The 20380-nt window shown below is 33.6% G+C and overlaps 1 protein-coding gene across 2 annotated transcripts in view; it reads left to right on the plus strand.

The window, feature by feature from the left end:
• CAMK4 (calcium/calmodulin dependent protein kinase IV) overlaps window positions 1-20380 on the plus strand; it is a 211531-nt gene that overhangs the window by 83483 nt on the left and 107668 nt on the right. For both annotated transcript variants that reach the window (XM_032476487.1, XM_006192562.2), the window contains one exon: window positions 14102-14180. In XM_032476487.1, the coding sequence (XP_032332378.1) occupies window positions 14102-14180 (79 nt within the window). The remainder of the gene's footprint in view (window positions 1-14101; window positions 14181-20380) is intronic.

The raw sequence follows: 20380 nt of genomic DNA on the forward strand, positions 1-20380 counted from the left end.
TTGGTTTATGTAAATATATTACTTAATTTAATAAATGCATTAGGATGAAGTACAATATTTATCTACAATGCTAAATGGCTTACTAAGTAATAGCCGTAAGAAAAATGATCAAGCTTTCCATATTTAGATTTAATGTTGGCAAAGTATATGGCTAGCTAAATTCACTATTCCTATGATCCACATAACTGGGCAGTATCCCTGTGCCAAGCCCAGAAGTTATCAGATAGTGAAACCCTAAATATTGTTCCTGTTTTCTGGGAAGAGTAAGTGAGGCTCATTGAATACTATTTACAGAGCATGAGAATCTTTTAGGGTTGATTGACTTAACATAACTGTCACACTTACTTTTCTCCCGTATGAACTTTATCACCTAAAGGGAAGAGGGAAGAATGCATTTTGTGTTTTATGGTGGGGGGACCCCAGCAAACTAGAAATACAAAACTCTGCTATGTCAGAGTCAATAAAATTCAGACAACATTGTCCAGAAGAGCACTATCACTTATAATTGCAAGATTGACTTTTAAATTGTCATGAAATGTCACTAATGGAACAAATCATCTGCCATTAATGAAAGAAACACATGATATATTAACAGAGAGGTGGCTGTGACTTTGTGGAAACAAATATAAATATCTGAAAGAGTAAATACGACAGTGATGTAAGTAACACTTTTAAATCCTAAATAAATTAGAAACAATATGAATTTATCAGTTTCCTCATGACAAATACTATTGATAAAGATGGGAAAGAGTAACTAAGAATAAGTGGGCTCCTGTCTGCATTTTTATTTTTCTTCTTTTATAATAATAATCTTCCCTTTTGTCTTCTTCCCATCTCCCTTCTTCCTTTCCTTCCCTCCTTTCATATAGAATTTAAGGCATTGCTATGATAGAAATCATAGAGAATAGAGGCTTACTCATTCATTGCCTTTAAATTCTCCAAGCTGCTATTGCAGGTCTGCTATATAAAAGGCACTGGCTGGTCACAGGCTTTCATACTCAAGTCACATTAGGGAGACATATGGACACAATGAAGTATCATACAAAGCAATACGTGATAAATTCTGTAATGGTGGGGATGTGGAGGACATGGAGGTTAATTTATCAGTTGAAAAATACTGAGGTTTCATTATCTCTCCAGATAGAAAGTCACATGAGATTATGTGTCTTTGTGAGAAATTCTGAGACATGGAGTAGAGATATGGGTTCAATCTCAGCTCTGCCTCTTATGAACTATGCTTTTTGGGAAAAGATGTCTATTTCTCAAACTGCAGTTTATCGACTGTGAACAGTAGTACCTACCTTGTCTTGTTGTGTTTATCACATTGGATTACTCAATTCAATATATAAAATAGTTCTTATATTCCAACTATATATGCTGCGCTCTGTGCTAGGCACCAGGAAACATAGGTCAATAAGATACTCCCTTAATTCAAGGAGTTCACAGTTCATACCCAAAGTTCCAAACTCTGATGCTTACAGAGGCCAGGGCTGTATTTTACACCAGTGAAAAGACATATCCAGGAATGTTAGTTCCATGATTCTAGGCTTAATTTTCTTAAAATGTGAAATGTCCCTATTTTTAATGTAGATGTCTAATTACAAAGTTGTCTATAAACATTTTGTAGTTAAAATATATCTGTGAAGGGTGGAATAAACTTTTGAGATCTGTTTGCAGGCTTTGATGCAAAAATATCTGTTTGCATGCATGTGAATAAATCACAAGGCAAATAGTAGGTGCAGAAGTGGACTTAGCTAGCTTCAAATGACTCCAGAATGGAATGAAAGGATGTGGTATGTGTGCCAAGGAAGGTATCCCATAAGAGGCTGTGATTGTGCTGAATTGAAGAATGACTAAAATCTGATTAACCAGAAAAATCAGAGGAAGTGATTCAAACAAAAAAGACAGCATACTCAAAGACTCAGTGAATTTGGTGTTGCTCGAAACAAAAGAGAGGGCAAGAGAAGGTGCTACCAGAAAAAAGAAAGGCAAGATGGTAGGTGATCTCACATGACATGCTAAGGAGAGTGGATCCTTCTCACTGTCCTGGAGATAGTGATCATAGAGGACACACATGATCAGATTTCTATTCTGGAAAGGTTGTTTTACTATGGGGAGGCCTGAAGGGGAGTGAGACTAGGGGCCTGGAGCCTATTTAAGAGGTTATGGCATTGCCAATGGAAATTCTAAAGAAGCTGAAATTGATTTGTAAACTAGAAAGCATTTTATTAATCTGTGATTCTATTCATATATGATATTACCATGTTTAATCAATACTGAAAAGCACAATCTTCCACATTTTAACGTCTCTGTAATCAAGATGCAGCTTTCAGTCCGTGTCATAGTTAAATGGTAGCAACTTTTCTTTTTTTAGTGATCAAATCATAATGATGCCTCTTAAAAGCAGTGGTGTGTTTGATACAGTGAAATGGAATAATAATCATGGACTTTCAACCACTAAACTGAATATTAAAACAGAGAAGTGGAGTAGGTTCTAGGAATTGATAATCCCACCTACATCTGTGGAAGGGAGCCTTTAGACATTTATCTGCTTTGAATGCCAACTGTTCCTACCTCCTGAATGAATTAGATCAGAGAAAGCCAATGTGTATGCCATAGAAGCTGGAAGGTGGTGTAAATGCATAAAGGTAAGGGGACCAGAGACCCTTTCTGAAAGACAGTTGCTACTCTGGCTGTACCAACTACTACTGGGTCCAAACTAAAAATTAGTGTTTCCAGATTCAAGAGTAGCTGTAAATCTGAATTTTTGATGAAATCTCTCAATATTTAAATGTTGGCAAGACATTCAACATTTAAAAAAAAAAAAAAAAACCCTGTGCTGGCCAAACAAATACATCTGTGTGCTAAATAAGCTACCAGCCTTGCCTCTGCTAGGCTTCTTGTTGGAGGAGTGATCATACTGATTCCTAATCCTTACAGTTTCATAATATTAAATGGTAGACATAGCTAAATGCCAGTGACAAGGCTAAGTCACAGCTGGGAGACATGAAATCTCTTCCTTGTTTGTATCAGCCATCTGGAACAGCTCTCAGTCACATAACTCTTTTAGAAGCAACAGTGGAGGTAGTCTCAAGGCCTGTGATCTAAAATGGGTTAGTTATTTTGTCCTAAAATATGTCTATTTGGTCATCTACTCAACAGGAAAAACTGGGGGCACAGTGTTTTGACATAATAAAATTACATTTCATGCCTCAAAGTTCCTTTCTTCTCCAGAAACAATAACAGAGGTTGTTGATGTTTAAAAAGCTGCTGGGGAACACCAAAGGAAAATTTCTTAATTCTGTCCTCATAGAATTATCATTTTCCAATCTCATTCAATCAAAGGTTGGTCAACATTTTTGTAATGTACTATTAATAAATGCATAAAGAATAAATACATTGTTTTTCTCTTTTGCAACAATAATGTCTGATTTAAATTCAATAGGGTGATAAAAATTAAGACTGTAATGAAGAGTTATGCTCTGGAAATGATGGAGTAATAGATACTACACTTAAACTTTCATAAATTACCTGGATATAATGCATGAGATGATTGTTTTCAGGCAGTAAATAGTGGGCAGTAAAGAGCTTTGATCCCTGAGAGAAGTAAATCACAAAGTGAGTACCATATTCATGTTGGCTCTCTAACTGGGGATGATGTGTGGTGAGACTTCATGAGGGTAAGCAGGAACAACTGTAGAGGGGCTGAAAGCTAACAGATATCAAAAGGAAGTTAGGCACATGCTGTTAGAAGATAATGGATCTCTGGCTATGCCAGGGTGGAGAGACTTCACTGAACACCTCAGGTATTTGGTTGAGACCTCAAAAAGTTTGTACCTTACAAGTAAAGATCACACCCTTGAGCAAAGGCCATGTCATTGGACCAAGAAAAAATCCAAACAGATCTAACAACAGATAAAACCAGACTTGATGGGATCAGAAAGACCTGTCAGTGGTTTAGCTACTTGCCACTAAAAAAAAGTCAACTCTCTTTAGAAGAAGATAATATAATCCATTATATTATCTCTGGTGTATATCATTTTAAAATGTCTACTACACAATCAAACAAAAGCTTGACATTCAGAAAAGCAGGAAATTAGACCCATAATCAAGGGAGGAAAAGTAGTCAATAAAACAGACTTGGAAATGACCCAGATGTTGGAATAAGCAGAGGAGTATAAAACAATTGTAATACATACAATCAGGACCATGAAACAAAATGTGGGCATAATGAGTAAACATATGGGGTATCTCAACACAGAAATGCAAACTATAAAATAGAGCCTAATGGAAATTTTAGAATTGATAAATGAATTATATGAAATTAAAATTTCATAGCCTTAAAAGTGGAATAGAGGCTACAGAAGAAAAGGTCAGCCAATTTGAAGACCATCAGTAGAAATTATCCAATTTGAAATATAAAGAAAAACAATTGGAAAAAAAAAAGGAACAGAGTCCCAGTAACTTGTGTGAAAATATTAACAAGGCTACTATATACATAATATGTTTCCCAGAGGGAGGGGAAAGAAAGAATTGGGCAGGAAAAAATGTTTAAAGAAATAATAGGCAACATTTTCCAAATGTGGTAAGGGACACTGCAGGTTCAAGAAGCTTATTGAGCAGCAAGCATAATAAGTGAAAAGAAACCAAACCTAGGCATATAGTCTAAAGCCAAAAACCAAAGATAAAGGGAAAAATCTTTAAAGCAACCAAAGAATATATGAAATATACAGGGAACAATTATATGAATTATGGCTAATACCTCATCAGAAAAAAATGGAGGTCAGAAGATAGTGGAATAACACCTTTTAAGTTCTAGGGAAAAGCCCTGTCACTCCAGAATTCTATATCTAGGAAAAATATCTCTCAAAAATGAGAGTAAAATAAAGACATTTTAAAATAAATGAGCGCTGAACAAATCTATTGTCAGTGCACATGAACTGCAGGCATTACTAAAGGGAGTTCTTTGGGATGGAGGAAAATAATACCAGACAGAAATTCAGATGTATAGGAAAGAATGAAGACTATTGGAAACAAGGATGTTAGTCATATGAAAGACTTTTTCACTCTTCCCCTAATATATTTTAAAACAACCAGTCGTTTGAAACAAAATAAAATCATTGCAGAAGTAAAATATGTGAAAACAATAGCCAAAGAATAGAGAAGGGAGGGAAAGTGGTTAATGGAATTACTGTTTTGAGGTTCTTAGATTTTATGGTATTAGCTATGAGCAGACTGTGTTAAAGATATACATTGTAATCCTGAGAACAACCACTAACAAACAAATAATGAGGTGTACTGTAAAGTCCAAGAGAGGTGATAAGATAGAATACTGAAAATACTAAAATACTCAATTCAAAGGATAGCAGTAAAGTATAGAAAAAGAAACAAAGAATAAATGAAACAAATAAAAAGCAAATAGCAATATGGAAGACTTAAACCCAACCATATCTCTAATATTAAATGTAAATGAACTAAATATTGCAATTAAAAGGCAAAAAAAAAAAACCTGATTGAAAAATGGGCAGAGGAGCTGAATAAACATTTTTCCAAAGGAGACATCCAGATAGCCAGGTATATGACATGATGCTCAACACCAGTAATCATCTGGAAAATGCCAATCAAGGCCACAATGAGGTATCACCCCACACCTGTTGAAATGACTATCATCAAGAAAACAAGAGGTAAGAGTTGGTGAGAATATGGAGAAAAGGGAATCCTTATGTTGCTTGAGTTGTAAATTGGTGTAGCCTCCATAGAAAACAGTATGGAGATCCCACAAATAATTAAAGACAGAGCTATATAATCCTGCAGTCCCACTTCTGGGTATATACCCAAAGGAAACAAAACCAGGAACTCAAAGAGATATCTGCGCTCCCATGTTTATTGCAGCATTATTCACAATAGCCAAGGTATGAAAACAACCCAAGTATCTATTCAGCGGACATATCACATCTTCTTTATAATATATTATATATGTATATATTATTCAGCAATGTGAAAGGACATCCTGCCATTGTGATATCATGAATGGACCTTGAGGTCATTATGCTAAGTGAAATGTCAGACAAAGGAAGACAAATACTATGTGATATGACTTATATGTGCATATAAAAAAGCCAAACTTACAGAAATAGAGAGTAGAATGGTGGTTGCCAGAGGCTGGGAGATGAGGATTGTGGGAAGATGTTAGTCAAAGGGTACAAACTTCCAGCTGCAAGATGAATACATTCTGGGAATCTAATTTACAGTGTTGTGACTCTAGTTAACTGTGCTACCTTATATACATCAAAGTTGCTAGGAGAGTGAATCTTGAATATTCTCACCACAGAAAAGAAATGATAATTATGTGAGATCATCTCAGATGATGGAAGTGTTAACTAACAGAGCTGTGATAATCATTTCACAATATATTCTTGTATCAAATCAACATGTTATACACCTTAAACTTACACAATGTAGTATGTCAATTATATCTCAGTAAAGCCAGAAAATATGATAAATAGCATGTAAAAACAATAGCATATATTGCATTTGATATTAATAAGCTTAAGTGAAGGTGTGGAAGTTGGATTAGATGGATAGATATTAGATATATTATAGTAGAGGGTATGGAATAGAAGGGGATAGGACTGGCAACAGAGGACAAATGTGAAAAAAGAACAGTCATAGCTGTCCTCATAATGTATTGTGATTGGAAATTCAGTTCTTTGTGTGCACTGCATGCATGTGCACATACCTGTTCAAAGAGAAAAGAAGAATAATCAGAGTCTCCACAGAAAGCTTGAATAATTGATACTAATGGCTAACATAGGAGGTATTAAATATTTTGAAGCAAACAAAGGGAAGAACTGACAAGAATATTAAGACCTCTTATATCATCAGTTTTTACTGTCATCACTTTGTGATTGAGAACAAATACTTAAGGCAAATTGTTAATTTGAAGCTGTTTTTTGTTTATTTTGTGGTAGCAAAAATTCAACATTTGGATTCCAAAGCTTATTAAGCTCTTAATTTATCTTAGGAAAGGGGTTTAGTTAAATTTTGAAACAAGAAGGAATTATATTTCAGCCAGTCCTTGCAGAGATTCAGACACTAGGAGCAAAATCACAGCTAGGTGTTATCAGACAACTCCTAAAAGAAATTGTTAACCAGATGAGCGTGGTTGTGAGAAAACTGGAGACACACTAAGTAGAGAATATGACGGTTCATGATTTGAGTTGGTGATCAAAATTAAAGAGTTAAGCCCTTGACGGTGTAGGTCTTGGGGAAGGGAGTAAAGGTCAGGAATTAGACATAAAATACAGTGGATATAGACTAAACTGACATCAGGGTGAAATAACAAATGAGAATCTGTCAGGGAGACAGGTACAAGAGTCAGTATAAGTCCTTGAGAGATGACCCTGATACTGAAATGCAGTGCTTGCTCTTGCCCCCTGCAAGATTCAGCAAGTAAGTGAACCAGAGAAGGGAGAGTGCAGTTATGGACAGACTCTGAACCCAAGTTTATTAAAACTCTGGACCTTGAGCACTTCTTAAGATCTGGGGTTCAATATCATTCCTCAACATGATATTTTTGAGATTTACTTGAGGACTGTAAAATTTAACTGACTTGGAAAACCTCCATTTCTAATAACAACTTTCTAAATTCTAAAGGTTAGCCATTCTTCAAGATGTAGCTTGAAAGTGCCAAATCAGTAATTAAATCATTTCAGCATTTTTTTTTCTTCTGTTCTTTGTTGGTTTAAGGTTTAGATCTTTAAAAAAAAAATCTTTGGTAACCAGAGAACATCTTAAAACTCTTTAGTAGCAGCTGACAGAGATGGAAAATGAAACAATAAAAATCTGTTACTGGAATGTATGCTGACATCAAACACTTGAGATTTTTGACTTTTCAGGCTCCTATTCCTGAATATGACTCTACTTTCACCCCCAAGAAAAATCAATTTTGAGGTTATAACCAGTCTTCTTTAATAATTCATCTAATCTGAAAAAATCAATGAAAAGAATAAGCTTGTTAAGTAATAGCAAGTCAATCATGTGGAAGAAATACGATGCTATATAGAGTTGCACACATGTTTTCAACACCTGGTTGACAGTTCTTATAAATCCCAGCTTTGCTTTCAAACCTTTCACAGTAAGCATTAGGGAAATCTTTCCTGTAAGCACATACACATCTTCAGATAAAAAAATTTTAAAATCAAATGCAAAAACAAGAAATAAATGCATTGAAAAGTTTAAAAATGATTAATATTTTGACTTTACTATATTCTTTAACCAAGCACCTTCAACATCAGAAAAAGATAAGATTCCTTGGTTCCATTTCAAGACTCCTCTCATTAAAAAAAAAAAAAGTTGAAATCTTCCATGACCTATGAGGCCTAATATCCTTAATAAAGACAGTTTTGCATGGCTGTGAAGCATATCATTATAGAGATACAGCTGGGGCCAAACATCTGAGTAGTCATCAGTCCTTCCTTTCAGACTTCTGTGATTTTACAAGATCCCATATCTGAAGTCCTCTTGCATTTCCAAAGAGCAAGTTTTAGGTTTGGTACCAAGGGAAGCCCAGCTCTGTTGCTTCAATCTAAGCAATCTCAAATGTTCCACTAGATCCTCCCCTAGAAAACCAGTCTCTGACTTATAACCTCTCGTAATGGGAGAATGCTAGTGATTCTGAATTCTCTTAACATTGTGCAGTCATCCTAATTCCCTAAAACATTGATGTGAATCTAGATTTCAGACTTCCTGTTTCCATTTTGGATCAGATTTGATCTTTACCTGGCCCTTTGAATGCATTTGGATATCTCTCTCAGTTGGTGTGTGAACAGTTATGTCAATGTGCTTAGATTTCTTTTGAAGGGAAAAACTAAACTAAATCAATCTAGCTTTCTTTAAAAGAAGAAAGGAGAGAAAAGGGAAGAGTAAAAAGGTGAGATTATGAAGAAAAGAAAAGCTATGTTTTAAAAGAGATGAAAAACATTTTTGATAGTTGTTCCTTAAGAATTGGGCATGAGGAACATGTAAAGATGAACTACAGGATAAAAAGCCCCCTTTTCTGTGATAAATAGTACTAAATGTGGTAACACTGCTTGAGCTGTCTTCAGGCAAATAAATAATGTATCTAGAGCTTTTCCCTCATATCCATAAGTTTGGTGCACAGTACCAGATACTAACATCAGGTGTTTCTTGACAGCTTTACAGGGGCAAAGTTGTGAGTGTGTTATATCTACCTATCTATATAGTATATGTATGTATAATAACATATACATAATATTATGGGTATCATGTACAGGTGCTATAAGTGATTTTACAAACACATTATAGGTTTGGCTACTTTCTCTTTCTCTGCAATGAAACATGGTAGTCAACATTTTTAACTTTTGGTTTTAACTTTTTTTAAAAGTTATCAACCATATAGACAAATTTAGACCTAAAAAATGATTTTTTTCAAAAATTTCTTAAAGAAAATGTAAAAGAAGTCAGGCCTAGACTCCAAAAAGGTATTGATTTTCTTTCTCATCAAAATTATAGCAGAAAAAATTCTAACTAATTTCTATATTCATTGGCCTTTATGATAAAGAATATATTATAAATGAATAGAAATGAGTAGTGAAGCTTTTTCTTCCAAGTGAATAGCTCCATGAATATAAAATCCTCTAATGTAGTCTCCTTGCTTCCTTTGTGTCTCAGGAAATTTTATAGTGATTCTCTCTTTATGAAATCTGTTTTGAAATATGGATACAAAATGTTCTCTATGTTTTAAAATTTTTCTGCTTATATGGAAAATACTTTTTATCTTTATATAAAAATACAGTAAGTATGGTTTCTTTCTAAAATTATATTTACACACATTAAATGAATTAAAATAATTGTTTAACTTCAGCAAGAATATAAATTACTGAAATATTATTTTCATATAAGTTTATTTGGGCTGTTCTGTTCTTTTAATTTAATCTTTCCATCCTTTAAAAAGTTATTCCTAAGATTATAACTATGTGAGATGATGGATATGTTAGCTAATCATATTATGGTATACATTTTGCAATATATATTTATATCAAATCATTTCATTGTACACCTTAAACTTATACAATGTTGTATGTCAGTTATATCTCAGTATAGCTGGAAAAAATTAAAAACTCTATTAATTTTATCAAGTCTATTACTTAGCAAAATAAATTTGACTTTCTTAATGTATTCCTCATATACAAAAATTAAAAATTAAAAAAATAAGTTATTTCTAGCATACTTGTGTTCTGAAGTTGATCAGACAAGAATGTATTTTGTTAAAATCTCTTTGAAAGCTTTTGTTATGATAAGGATTTATATATTGAAATTATTGATAGGTTAAGTTAATGTGATAAGGAAATTAAAGAATGCTATTTAATATACTTTGTTACATGAATTTTCAAATAATATTAATTTTTCAATTGGTATAAAATTAATACAAGATTTTTAGTTTTCTTCAGTGTTTGCAAATCACTTTCCCTTAAATTTCTTCTCTCATTTTCTGTTTCTTTTTTTTTTTTTAATTTCTCCAGTTACCATTAAATGAAAGTAGAATAAGTTGACTGTTATAGGCTATATTTTGGTAATGTGATTTCTTAATCTTTTGAACAATATGGTTTTCTTGGAAAGGTTTTTACTGTATTTTTATTAAGGTATAATTATATAATTATAATTTTTAATTATAAATTTCATGTATTTTATTGTACAGTTCTGCCTATTTTGACAGATGTATATGGTTGTGTAAAAACTAACACAATCAAGATATAGAATAGTTTTACTGTGCTAGAAAATTCTCCCATACTCACTTGTAGTCAGTCCCTCCTCAATCTCTAAACCACTGATTTTCTGTTCCAATGGTCTTCCCTTTGCAAGAATATTATATAAATGGAGTCATATAATATATATCCTTTTGAACCAGACTTCTTTCACTTAGGATATTATATTAGAGAATCGTCCAAGTTGTTGTATATACCCTCATTCAGTCCTCTTTATTTCTGGGTAGTATTCTACTCATTTCTCAGTTCAGGCATATTGGAGTTGTCAGCAGTGTTTCCTGATCACTAATAAAACTGCTATAAAGACTCATGTTCAAGTTTGTGAGTGAACTTTTAATCATATGGTATTCTTAATTTTATAATAAGCTGCCAAGCTGTTTTCCAGAGTGGCTGTATCATTTTGCATTCCCTCCCGCAGTGTATGAGTTTCAGTTGTTCCGCATCCTTGCCAGCCATAGTATTGTCTTTCTCTCTTTTTTGAGGCATTCCAATGACTGTGCAGTTGTATCTCATTATGGTTTTAATTTACGTGTCGTTAATGACTAATGGTATTCGGCATCTTTCTTTGTGCTTTTTGCTATCCATATATTTTCTTTGGTGAAGTATATGTTCAAATCTTTGGACCATCTTTAAAATGCATTACTTTCTTTTTATTGGGCTTTGAGTTTCTTTCTAATCCAGATACAAGTCCTTTATTAGATATGTGATTATAAACATTTTCTCCTTGTCTGTGGCTTTCAAAAAGCAGATGTTCTTAATTCAAATGATATCCAGTTTATTTATCTGTTCTTTGAATTATTGTGCTTTTGATTGTGTATGTAAGAAATCAATGTTACAAAATTTTCTTCTTTTTTTTAAGTTTTAGTATTCTGTATTTTGCATTTCAATCTGTGATCCATTTTGAATAATTGTTTGGTAGAGCGTGAGTTTGAGTAAGGGCTTTTTGTTTTTGTTTTTTGCATATGTGTATCCAGTTGTTCCAGCACTGTTTATAGTTGGAGGGACTGGCCTTTCTCCACCAAATTGCTTATTTACCTTTGCCATAAATCAATTACCAATATGTGTGTAGGACAATTTCTGGGTTCTTTTTTTTTCATTCCATTTGTCTACATGTTTTTTTCTTTTTTCAATACCACTCTTTTAAATACTGTAGCTTTATACAAAGATTGGAAGTCAAGTATATGAATCTTCCAACTTTAAAAAGAAGGTATATTTTGCTGTTTTGTGTAGGGTTCTCTAAATGTCTTTTAGGTTAATTTAGTTGATAATGTTATGTCCTCTGTATCTTTGGTGATAATTGGTCTACCTTCTCTATTAATTGCTGAGAGGATGTGTTGATGTCTTCAACTGTATTTGTGGATTTGTCTATTTCTCCTTTCAGTTCTGTCAGTTTTTGCTTCGTGTATTTTGAAGTGCTGTTATTAGATACATACATATTTACATTTCTTATGTTTTTTGAGGGAATTGATCCCTTAATAATTAAATAATGTCCATCTTTATCCTTATGCTGAATTTGGTGACATGATATTAATATAGCTATTCCTGCTTTCTTTTGACTAGTGTTTGCATAGTATCTGTTTTCTATCATTTTACTTTTAACCTACTTACCTTTATATATAAAATGGGTTTATTGTACACAGTAGATAGTTTGGTCTTGATTTTTCAATCTAATCTTTATTTTTAATTGATATGTTTCTAGGGTTTACATTTAATGTGACTTTAATATGACTGGATTAAAATCTATCATATTGTTAGCTGTTTTATTTTTTAATCTCTTATTTTGTTTTCCCCTTGCATTTCATTTTTGATTATTCCATTTAGCTTCATTACTGATTTTTTTCTTTTAAAAATTATTTTATTCATTGTCATAGGCTACACAGTATACATCATTAATTAACTGCAATTTACCATTAAATAATATCATACTACTTAACATGTAGTGTAAGGGCTTAACAGTATTTTCTCAATTTCTTCCCCTTATTTTTGTGCTGTTGTTGTCATACATTTTACTTTTACATATATACAATGAATTGTTAATATCTTTGCTTTAGATAAGTATCATTTAGAGCAATTAAAAATAAAGAAGGTAGAAATTTATATTTACCTCTGTTTATTCCATTATGGCTCTTTGTTTCTTTGTGTATATATCTTACCAGAGTTTCAAAAACTGTGTTGAAATTTTTCTTATGTTTTAGTATTTACAGCACCAGTTTCTGACTCTTCCTGGCTCTGTCAAAAATTCCTTATGCATGGGTAGCTAGGAATTGGTTTGATTTTTATAATTCTTTTGTTCTCACTTAGAATTTCAGAACCATTGGACTAAATATATCGTTAAGAGGTCCTTTGGCCTAATCTTCAAAGTCTGACAGATTTACTTCAACTGATCTTATTTTAAGACTTATCTGAAGTTCTCTTTGTAAGGTTGTACTTAAGCCTGCTTGGTCTCTTTTTGTCTCTGTCTCATTCTCTTGCTCTCATGACTGGAGAGGGAGCATCAGGACCACACTGTCCTGCTTTCTAATTTCTCTTTTTAGTCAGCTCACACATACATCACATATATAAAGACAGTTATTGAGTCTCTTCTTACCATTCTCCGTTACAGGTTAAAAAACTTTCTGTACTTCTGCAAGTTGTTTTTTTTTTTTTTAATAGAGGGATAAATATACTTTTTCTCTGCATTTCTATAGTATTTTATCCTGGACATTTCACATAATCATTTTTATTAGGGTGTGTATAAGTAAGTGGTAGCAGTATTCACCAAGATGAAGGAACCAGTATCTCTATGGGGATAACATTGGCTCTGGGAGAATGCCAGTGCATCAGATGAAGAGGTGTAAATTCTCAAAGGTCCCTAGCACCCTTGTCAAGTAGTAGATTCTATCATGACCCTTACAGCCTGTGCTGAACTTAAACCCTCTTCCTAAAGCCATAGGCTAATTTTACTCCAGACACACAGAAAAGCTTTTTAAGAAAAGCTCAGGGACTCTGAAATTGGGTAGTTGTCGCCAAAAGCTCTGTTTACCTGAGAAACTGTTTTATTCCGGACATGACTGAATGCAACAGCCTTGGGCATGTTACTTGTATAGGAATGGACCAGGAGGAAAAGAACAGACTGGAAAACCTAGAATTTTTCTGAGTAAACTGTCTTTAGTTGTAAGAAAAAAATCCTCTCAACGTTTGGGTCAACCCTATAGTAGAACTTTTAAACACTTGTCAGTTATGAGGGTAACTGCAAGAGATACTTATTTTCAAGCTTTCCCCTTGATTTCTTGTCCAGAGCATAACATTTTCTTTTTGTCTTTTTCCCCCTCAAGGGGTGCTACATCCATTGTGTACAGATGCAAACAGAAGGGGACCCAGAAGCCTTATGCTCTCAAAGTGTTAAAGAAAACAGTAAGTTTATTTCATTATATAATAGCATCTCTAAGGGATCTGTGACCTGGAGAAACCAGGAGCCCTGATTCAGAGAACAAAAGGGCCAGAGAGCTGCTATGTGCAGTTAACTCATTTGAATCATGATTATGAAAGTGCAGCCAAATGGACTGTTTTCTAATGGAAACTATGCGATTCTTCTAAAACAACTGGGTCTCAAATTAGATGTGGTTGTGGGGAGGAGAAATATGGCAAGGAAAGATTTATTTAGAGCTGCTTTGTATACCAGCCATGTTTTCAGACATATATGTAGATACTTATATATGACCTCAGTTACAGTTTTAATACACTAGAAAAGCTTGCTATTTAAAAATACCTGAATGATACACAGATAGATGCATTTGTTAAAGAAGTCATCAGCTTCTAACTCGATTTTCAAATGTTAGGTTTGCTTCAGTAAATTACAACCGGATACATGCTCATGTATCTGGGACTGAATCAGTTCATCTAAGAAGTTTGTATTTGAACAAGAAGAAAAGATTTTGGTTTTGGATTACTTCAGCTAAGGGGGCAAAAGTTACTATTAGGCTCCTCTCATAAGTAAGAAATGCAGCAAGTAAGAGTTCAGAATTCAAATGCCAGCATATAATACTGGCATTTTAATACTCCCTTTGCCCAAGAGAGTATTTGTCGTTGTAACGCCTTACTTACACTTCCTGTCCTTAGGTAGCTTCCCCTTGTCAAACCATGAAAAGACAACATATTCTTTTACAGCACATTCTTTCTTTCTCAAATTTTGTATGAACAAATATGTGAAATATATATACTTGTGAAAAACCAGCTGTAACGTATGCTGAGGAGAGAAGTATCATAACTTTAGAAGTCAAATAATACCTCTTTGAGGCCAAGGGATTTTGTTTTTCTAAAGGCACCTTAATATTCCCAGCAGTTTATGTATTGTCTGGCACAGGGAAATTTTAGATGCTGATATAGTGAGGAAGATAATAATGACACAAGGTTTTCAGTCAAGTAGGAGTAGAATGACATTTTGAAATAATCTGTTAGAATTTAAATCCATTCAAGTAACAGGAACAGTTTAATTGAAGAAGGTAATAATTTAAATGGCATTTGCTCCTAATAAACTCTTTATTCTGGATTTCCTATTTGGTGTAGGCAATGATTTAAGTTATTCCAGAATGTAGAGAAATCTTTTGATTGGTAAGGTTTGGAATTTTCTCTTAAATCAATTTTTATTGTCATAAAATACAGAAGTAAGGATTATTAAAAATTTATTAAATGAAATTTCCTGTTAAATATTTACTTTATATGAAAATATATTGACATGCTTTAGCAGTAGTCATGAAAGAGATATTTTTGGACTTGGCTGTATCCTTTCTTACTGGTTAAAAACTATTCTCAGTAAAATTTGTGAGTGGTTATTTTATTTTCATAGTTGAGGAAACTTTGAAAGGCACTAACTGTATAAACGTCTAAATAAGTATTCAGAAATGTCTTGTGAATGCTCAGAATCCCAAAGGACAAAGGGCTGGTTTAGAGAATACTGGTTTATGTCAAAAATCTTTGGATGAATTGGAATAAGAGATAAGTGAAGACATTCAGTGGATTTGTGACTTATTTATTGGAAAAGTAAAACTCTGATTTGCCCTTCCTGCCTTCTCTTCTCCACCTCTGTTGTGGAAACATCTTACTCAGAAGACAGGCAGGAAGAAACTGTGGACAGGAACCAAGTGTCAGATGGAGCTGCAGAACTATGCTGTAAGGCAGATATTGTCAAACACAGTAACTGTTGTACCAAATGGAATGAAAGAAAATCCCCTGGAGAAACCTCAGCTTTGAACATGAATTAGATAGGATTCCCAGCATTGTCTCTTAGAATCAACCATGTCCAGAGATTTGTAAATGAGAGGAGTAGCAGGCAAAACTTCAAAGAGCAATTGCCTCCAGTGTTTAATTCCATATAGGTCATGAAAACAGAACTTCCTTATCCAAATGAAGTGAATGAAGCCTAAGAATCTACTTATGGAGGAAAAGTGATTCAGGGAAGACCAGTATTTTTCTAGCAAATTCAGTTAAAGATTTGCTCTTGAGGAGAAAGGGGGGTTTGAGAAAACTTAAATAATTTATGTAATCTTTTAATTAGATTGAGCCACATAAAATTGTGGCTATTAAAACATTCTTGACCTGCAAAAAGTGACAGTTTTATGTGGTTCAACTAACAATTTGAGGGCCATTATACTACTTCATGGGGTAGTTCCTCAGGTCCTCATTTTATGACTAGACCTAAACTTAAGAGGTCTGAAAGATAGTCTTTCTGTCTGTCTGTCTGTCTGTCTGTCTATCTATCTCTCTATCTCTCTATCATATATCAAAGACCTGTGAGAATTTCCTAGGGGTGGTGTAATAAACTGCCACAATCTGGGTGTCTTAAAACAATGACAATTTACTACCTTACAGTTTTGAAGGCTAGAAGTCTGAAGTCAAGAGGGTAACAGGGTTGATTCCTTCTCAGGGCACTGAGGGAGAGTTTGTTCCATACTTCTCTCCTAGCTTCTGGTGACTGTCAGCAAAGCTTGGGATTCCTTGACTTGTAGATGCATCACTTTAATCTCTGCCTTTGTTGTCACATGACAGTTGTCTGCCTGCATGTCTTCATATCATCTTCCCTCTGTGCATGTCTGTGTTCAGATTTCCCTTTTCTTATAAGGACATCAGTCCTGTTGGATTAGGGGCCCACCCTACTCCAGTATGACCTTATCTTAAATTAACTACTTGTATCTACAACAGCCAATTGCTAAATAAGGTCACATTTTGAAGTAGTGGGAGTTAGGACTGCAACATATCTTTTTGAGGGAGACACAATTCCACCCATAATACTATCTATAAGAGAAGACCTCTAAGGTGAGTTTCAGAGTATTCCATTTAATAATCTGTCTAAAGTTGAATAAAACTTTTATCACATTCAAGAAAGTAATAAACAGAAGAAAACCCATCCAGTTTATAGGTTATTAAATTCACATATAAATGTTTTTAAGTCCAAGAAAGATTTCCTATCTCTTCAACAAGTTAATTATTTGATAACAATAATCCTCTTTCCCAGGGTATGATTAAATGCCTTTTCAGGACAGTTTATAGAATTTTACTTTGTAGCAATTTTATGTTTCTTTCTCATAGCTTAATATTTTAGGAAATATTTAGTTTACATTGGCAATAAGGGATGTATTCCCCCTATGAAACACCCTGACTATCATTGATAATTCATTAAGCATTCATATGTCTAGGTGATAGACAAAGACTCTAATTTATCCATAGGAAGGCAGAATAAATCATCAGCTCTTTGGGAGAAAATCATATTCCATTGGTTGTCAGGTACAGGACAAAGTTAATACTGTTAATAAACATAAAGTAAACTGTCATGTTCAGACCGTTGGGTATTTTGACTAATAAAATATGCTTGTGGGAAATTAACATGTAATTATAATAAAATTTAAAAATTTTTTTATTGAAGTATAGTCAGTTTACAATGTTGTGTCAATTTCTGGTGTACAGCATAGTGATTCAGTTATACATATATATATATATTCCTTTTCATATTCTTTTTTATTGTAGGCTATTAAAGGTATTGAATTTAGTTCCCTGTGCTATACAGTAGGGCCTTGTTGTGTATCTATTTTACATACGGTAGTTAATATCTACAAAGGCTAAACTCCCAATTTATCCCTCCCAACCCCCTTTCCCCCCTGGTAACCATAAGTTTGTTTTCTGTGTCCATGAGTCTGTTTCTGTTTTGTAAATAAGTTCATTTGTGTCCTTTTTTTAGATTCTACGTATAAATGATATCATATGGTATTTTTCTTTCTCTTTCTGGCTTACTTAGTATGACAATCTCCAGGTCCATCTATGTTTCTGCAGATGGCATTATTTTATTCTTTTCTATGACTAAGTAGTATTCCATTGTATATATGTATACCACAACTTCTTTTTCCAGTTATCTGCTAATGGACATTTAGATTGCTTCCATGTCTTGGCTATTCTAAATAGCGCTGCTATGAATTTTGAGGTGCATGGATCTTTTCAAGTTAGAATTTCCTCTGGATAGATACACAGGAATGGGATTACTAGATCATGGGATAAGTCCCTTTTCATTTTTTTAAAGAACCTCCATACTGTTTTCCGTAATGGCTGCACCAAATTATATTCCCTCCAACAGTGTAGGAGTGTTCCCTTTTCTCCACACCCTCTCTAGCATTTATTCAAGGACCTTTTAATGATGGCCATTCTGACCTATGTGAGGTGATACCTCATTGAAGTTTTGATTTGCATTTCTCTGATAATTAGCAATATTGAGCATTTTTCATGTACCTGTTGGCCATTTGTATGTCCTCATTGGAGAAATGTGTAAGTCTTCTGAAAAATATTTTTAACTACCATGTATTTTGTATATGGATAGAATGCCATGTACTTTATATATAAGTCACTACATTTTCTAGAATTAGAATACATTTAAATGCATATTAACTGAGGTCATAATGTCTGCAACTTACTTTCAAATAGTTCACAACAAAGTGCGGGGGGTGCATATGGGAAGAGAGAGAGACAGAATATGGCAAAAATCAGTAATTATTAAATTTGGGACAGTATACTAGTGTCCATGCTGCTATTTCAAAATTTCAGTATATATAAAAATTCTCATAACAAAAATTTTGGGTTAAAATATACTTCAACATTGAAATCCTATTCAACATAGCTTAACATTTCTCTGGCCATTCAGAAAGCATTTCAAAATTGTACAATTTCTAAATGTCATGATAAAAACCTGTGACTCTATTATAGATGTATTGAAGTGCCAGAAAATAGAAAAGGATAGTTGAACCAACTTTTTACTGTACTGAAAATCCTGGGCTTTTCCAGAAACAGTATCCATTTGTTTCATTGCATTATTAATGGGGATAAAACTTTGAGGGTAGTGAGAATAAACAAGAGAGGACAGTGCATTGAAGGGCCCTTTGGGTTGTTTGTTTATATAATTTTTTCCATGTAGTATTAGTTATCTTTGGACTGAAGAAGTTGTCAAATCACTAGAAATGGTATATTTGCTGTCCTCCTGGGAAAAGGTGACCTATTTTGTAGCTTTATATTTTGAAATTCCCACTGATTCACAGGCAGTGCCATTTTTGTTGCCCATAAATACCTCATTACTTTGCATGTAAGCACTAATTGACTTACAGATACCAGTGGAACTTTTACTGTGAACTTTGTAAAACATGAATGGGAGATAAAAGAAACTAGGCTCACCTTTTTCCTTCACACATAAACCCTTTATCATCTCCATTTTATGTGCTATTTAGAAGAAATTAAAGTAGAGTAGAAAGATTTACTAAGGTACTTCCTCAGATTAACATTAGGGCATTAAAAGATTCTAATAGACATGGTTAATGGGACAGTCAGTGTGATTTACAAGATAGGAACTTTTTACTGATTTACATGACTTTTGAATATGCTAAACTTAAAACTTCACGCAAGGAAAAAAATAGATTCAAGACAGTGACAAAATTTAAGCAGATTTGGTAGATTTAGCAGCTTGGACTGACTTTTGCTAAATTAGATGGAATCACAACTGTTGAAATTTTGGTTATAATGGAGTCACTATTTCAGAAATGAGTCATAGGCTTAATCTTTTTTCCTAAGAAGTACATACCTCAGCGTATATCTAAAGAATCACACTTCAGCCCTATCAATATGGCTCATTTCAAGATGAAGTGATTGAGATTTAAAAAATTATACTCATCAATCATTTCTAGTGTCCCTGGAATTTTGGGGAAAAATATTTGAATTCTAGAATTCCAATGATGTGTCTAGCTAGCTGTGTGACTCAACTCTTGAAAAAGATTGCATTCAGCTTACTGTAAAATCCTTTCATGAAATACCTAGTATTGAGTCTAAGAATTAATCTTATTGTGTAAATTTAGAATTTATGAGTCTGAGAGCCAATCTCAGCGTGTAAATTCAGAATGTGTAGGTATTCTAACTCTTGTTAAGAATGGCTGTGCAGTTGTGTAGTGAGAACATGATCTGTGGAGCCAGGTTGCTTGAGTGCAGGATCACTTCTGCCAGAAGTGACTACAACAGTTACATAAATCTCTCAATCTCAATTTCTTCATCTGTGAAATGGATTTAAAAATATCTAGCTCATGGTGTTTTAG

Source organism: Camelus ferus, chromosome 3 (genome assembly GCF_009834535.1).
Source record: "Camelus ferus isolate YT-003-E chromosome 3, BCGSAC_Cfer_1.0, whole genome shotgun sequence".
In the NCBI taxonomy this organism is placed as follows: Eukaryota; Metazoa; Chordata; class Mammalia; order Artiodactyla; family Camelidae; genus Camelus; species Camelus ferus.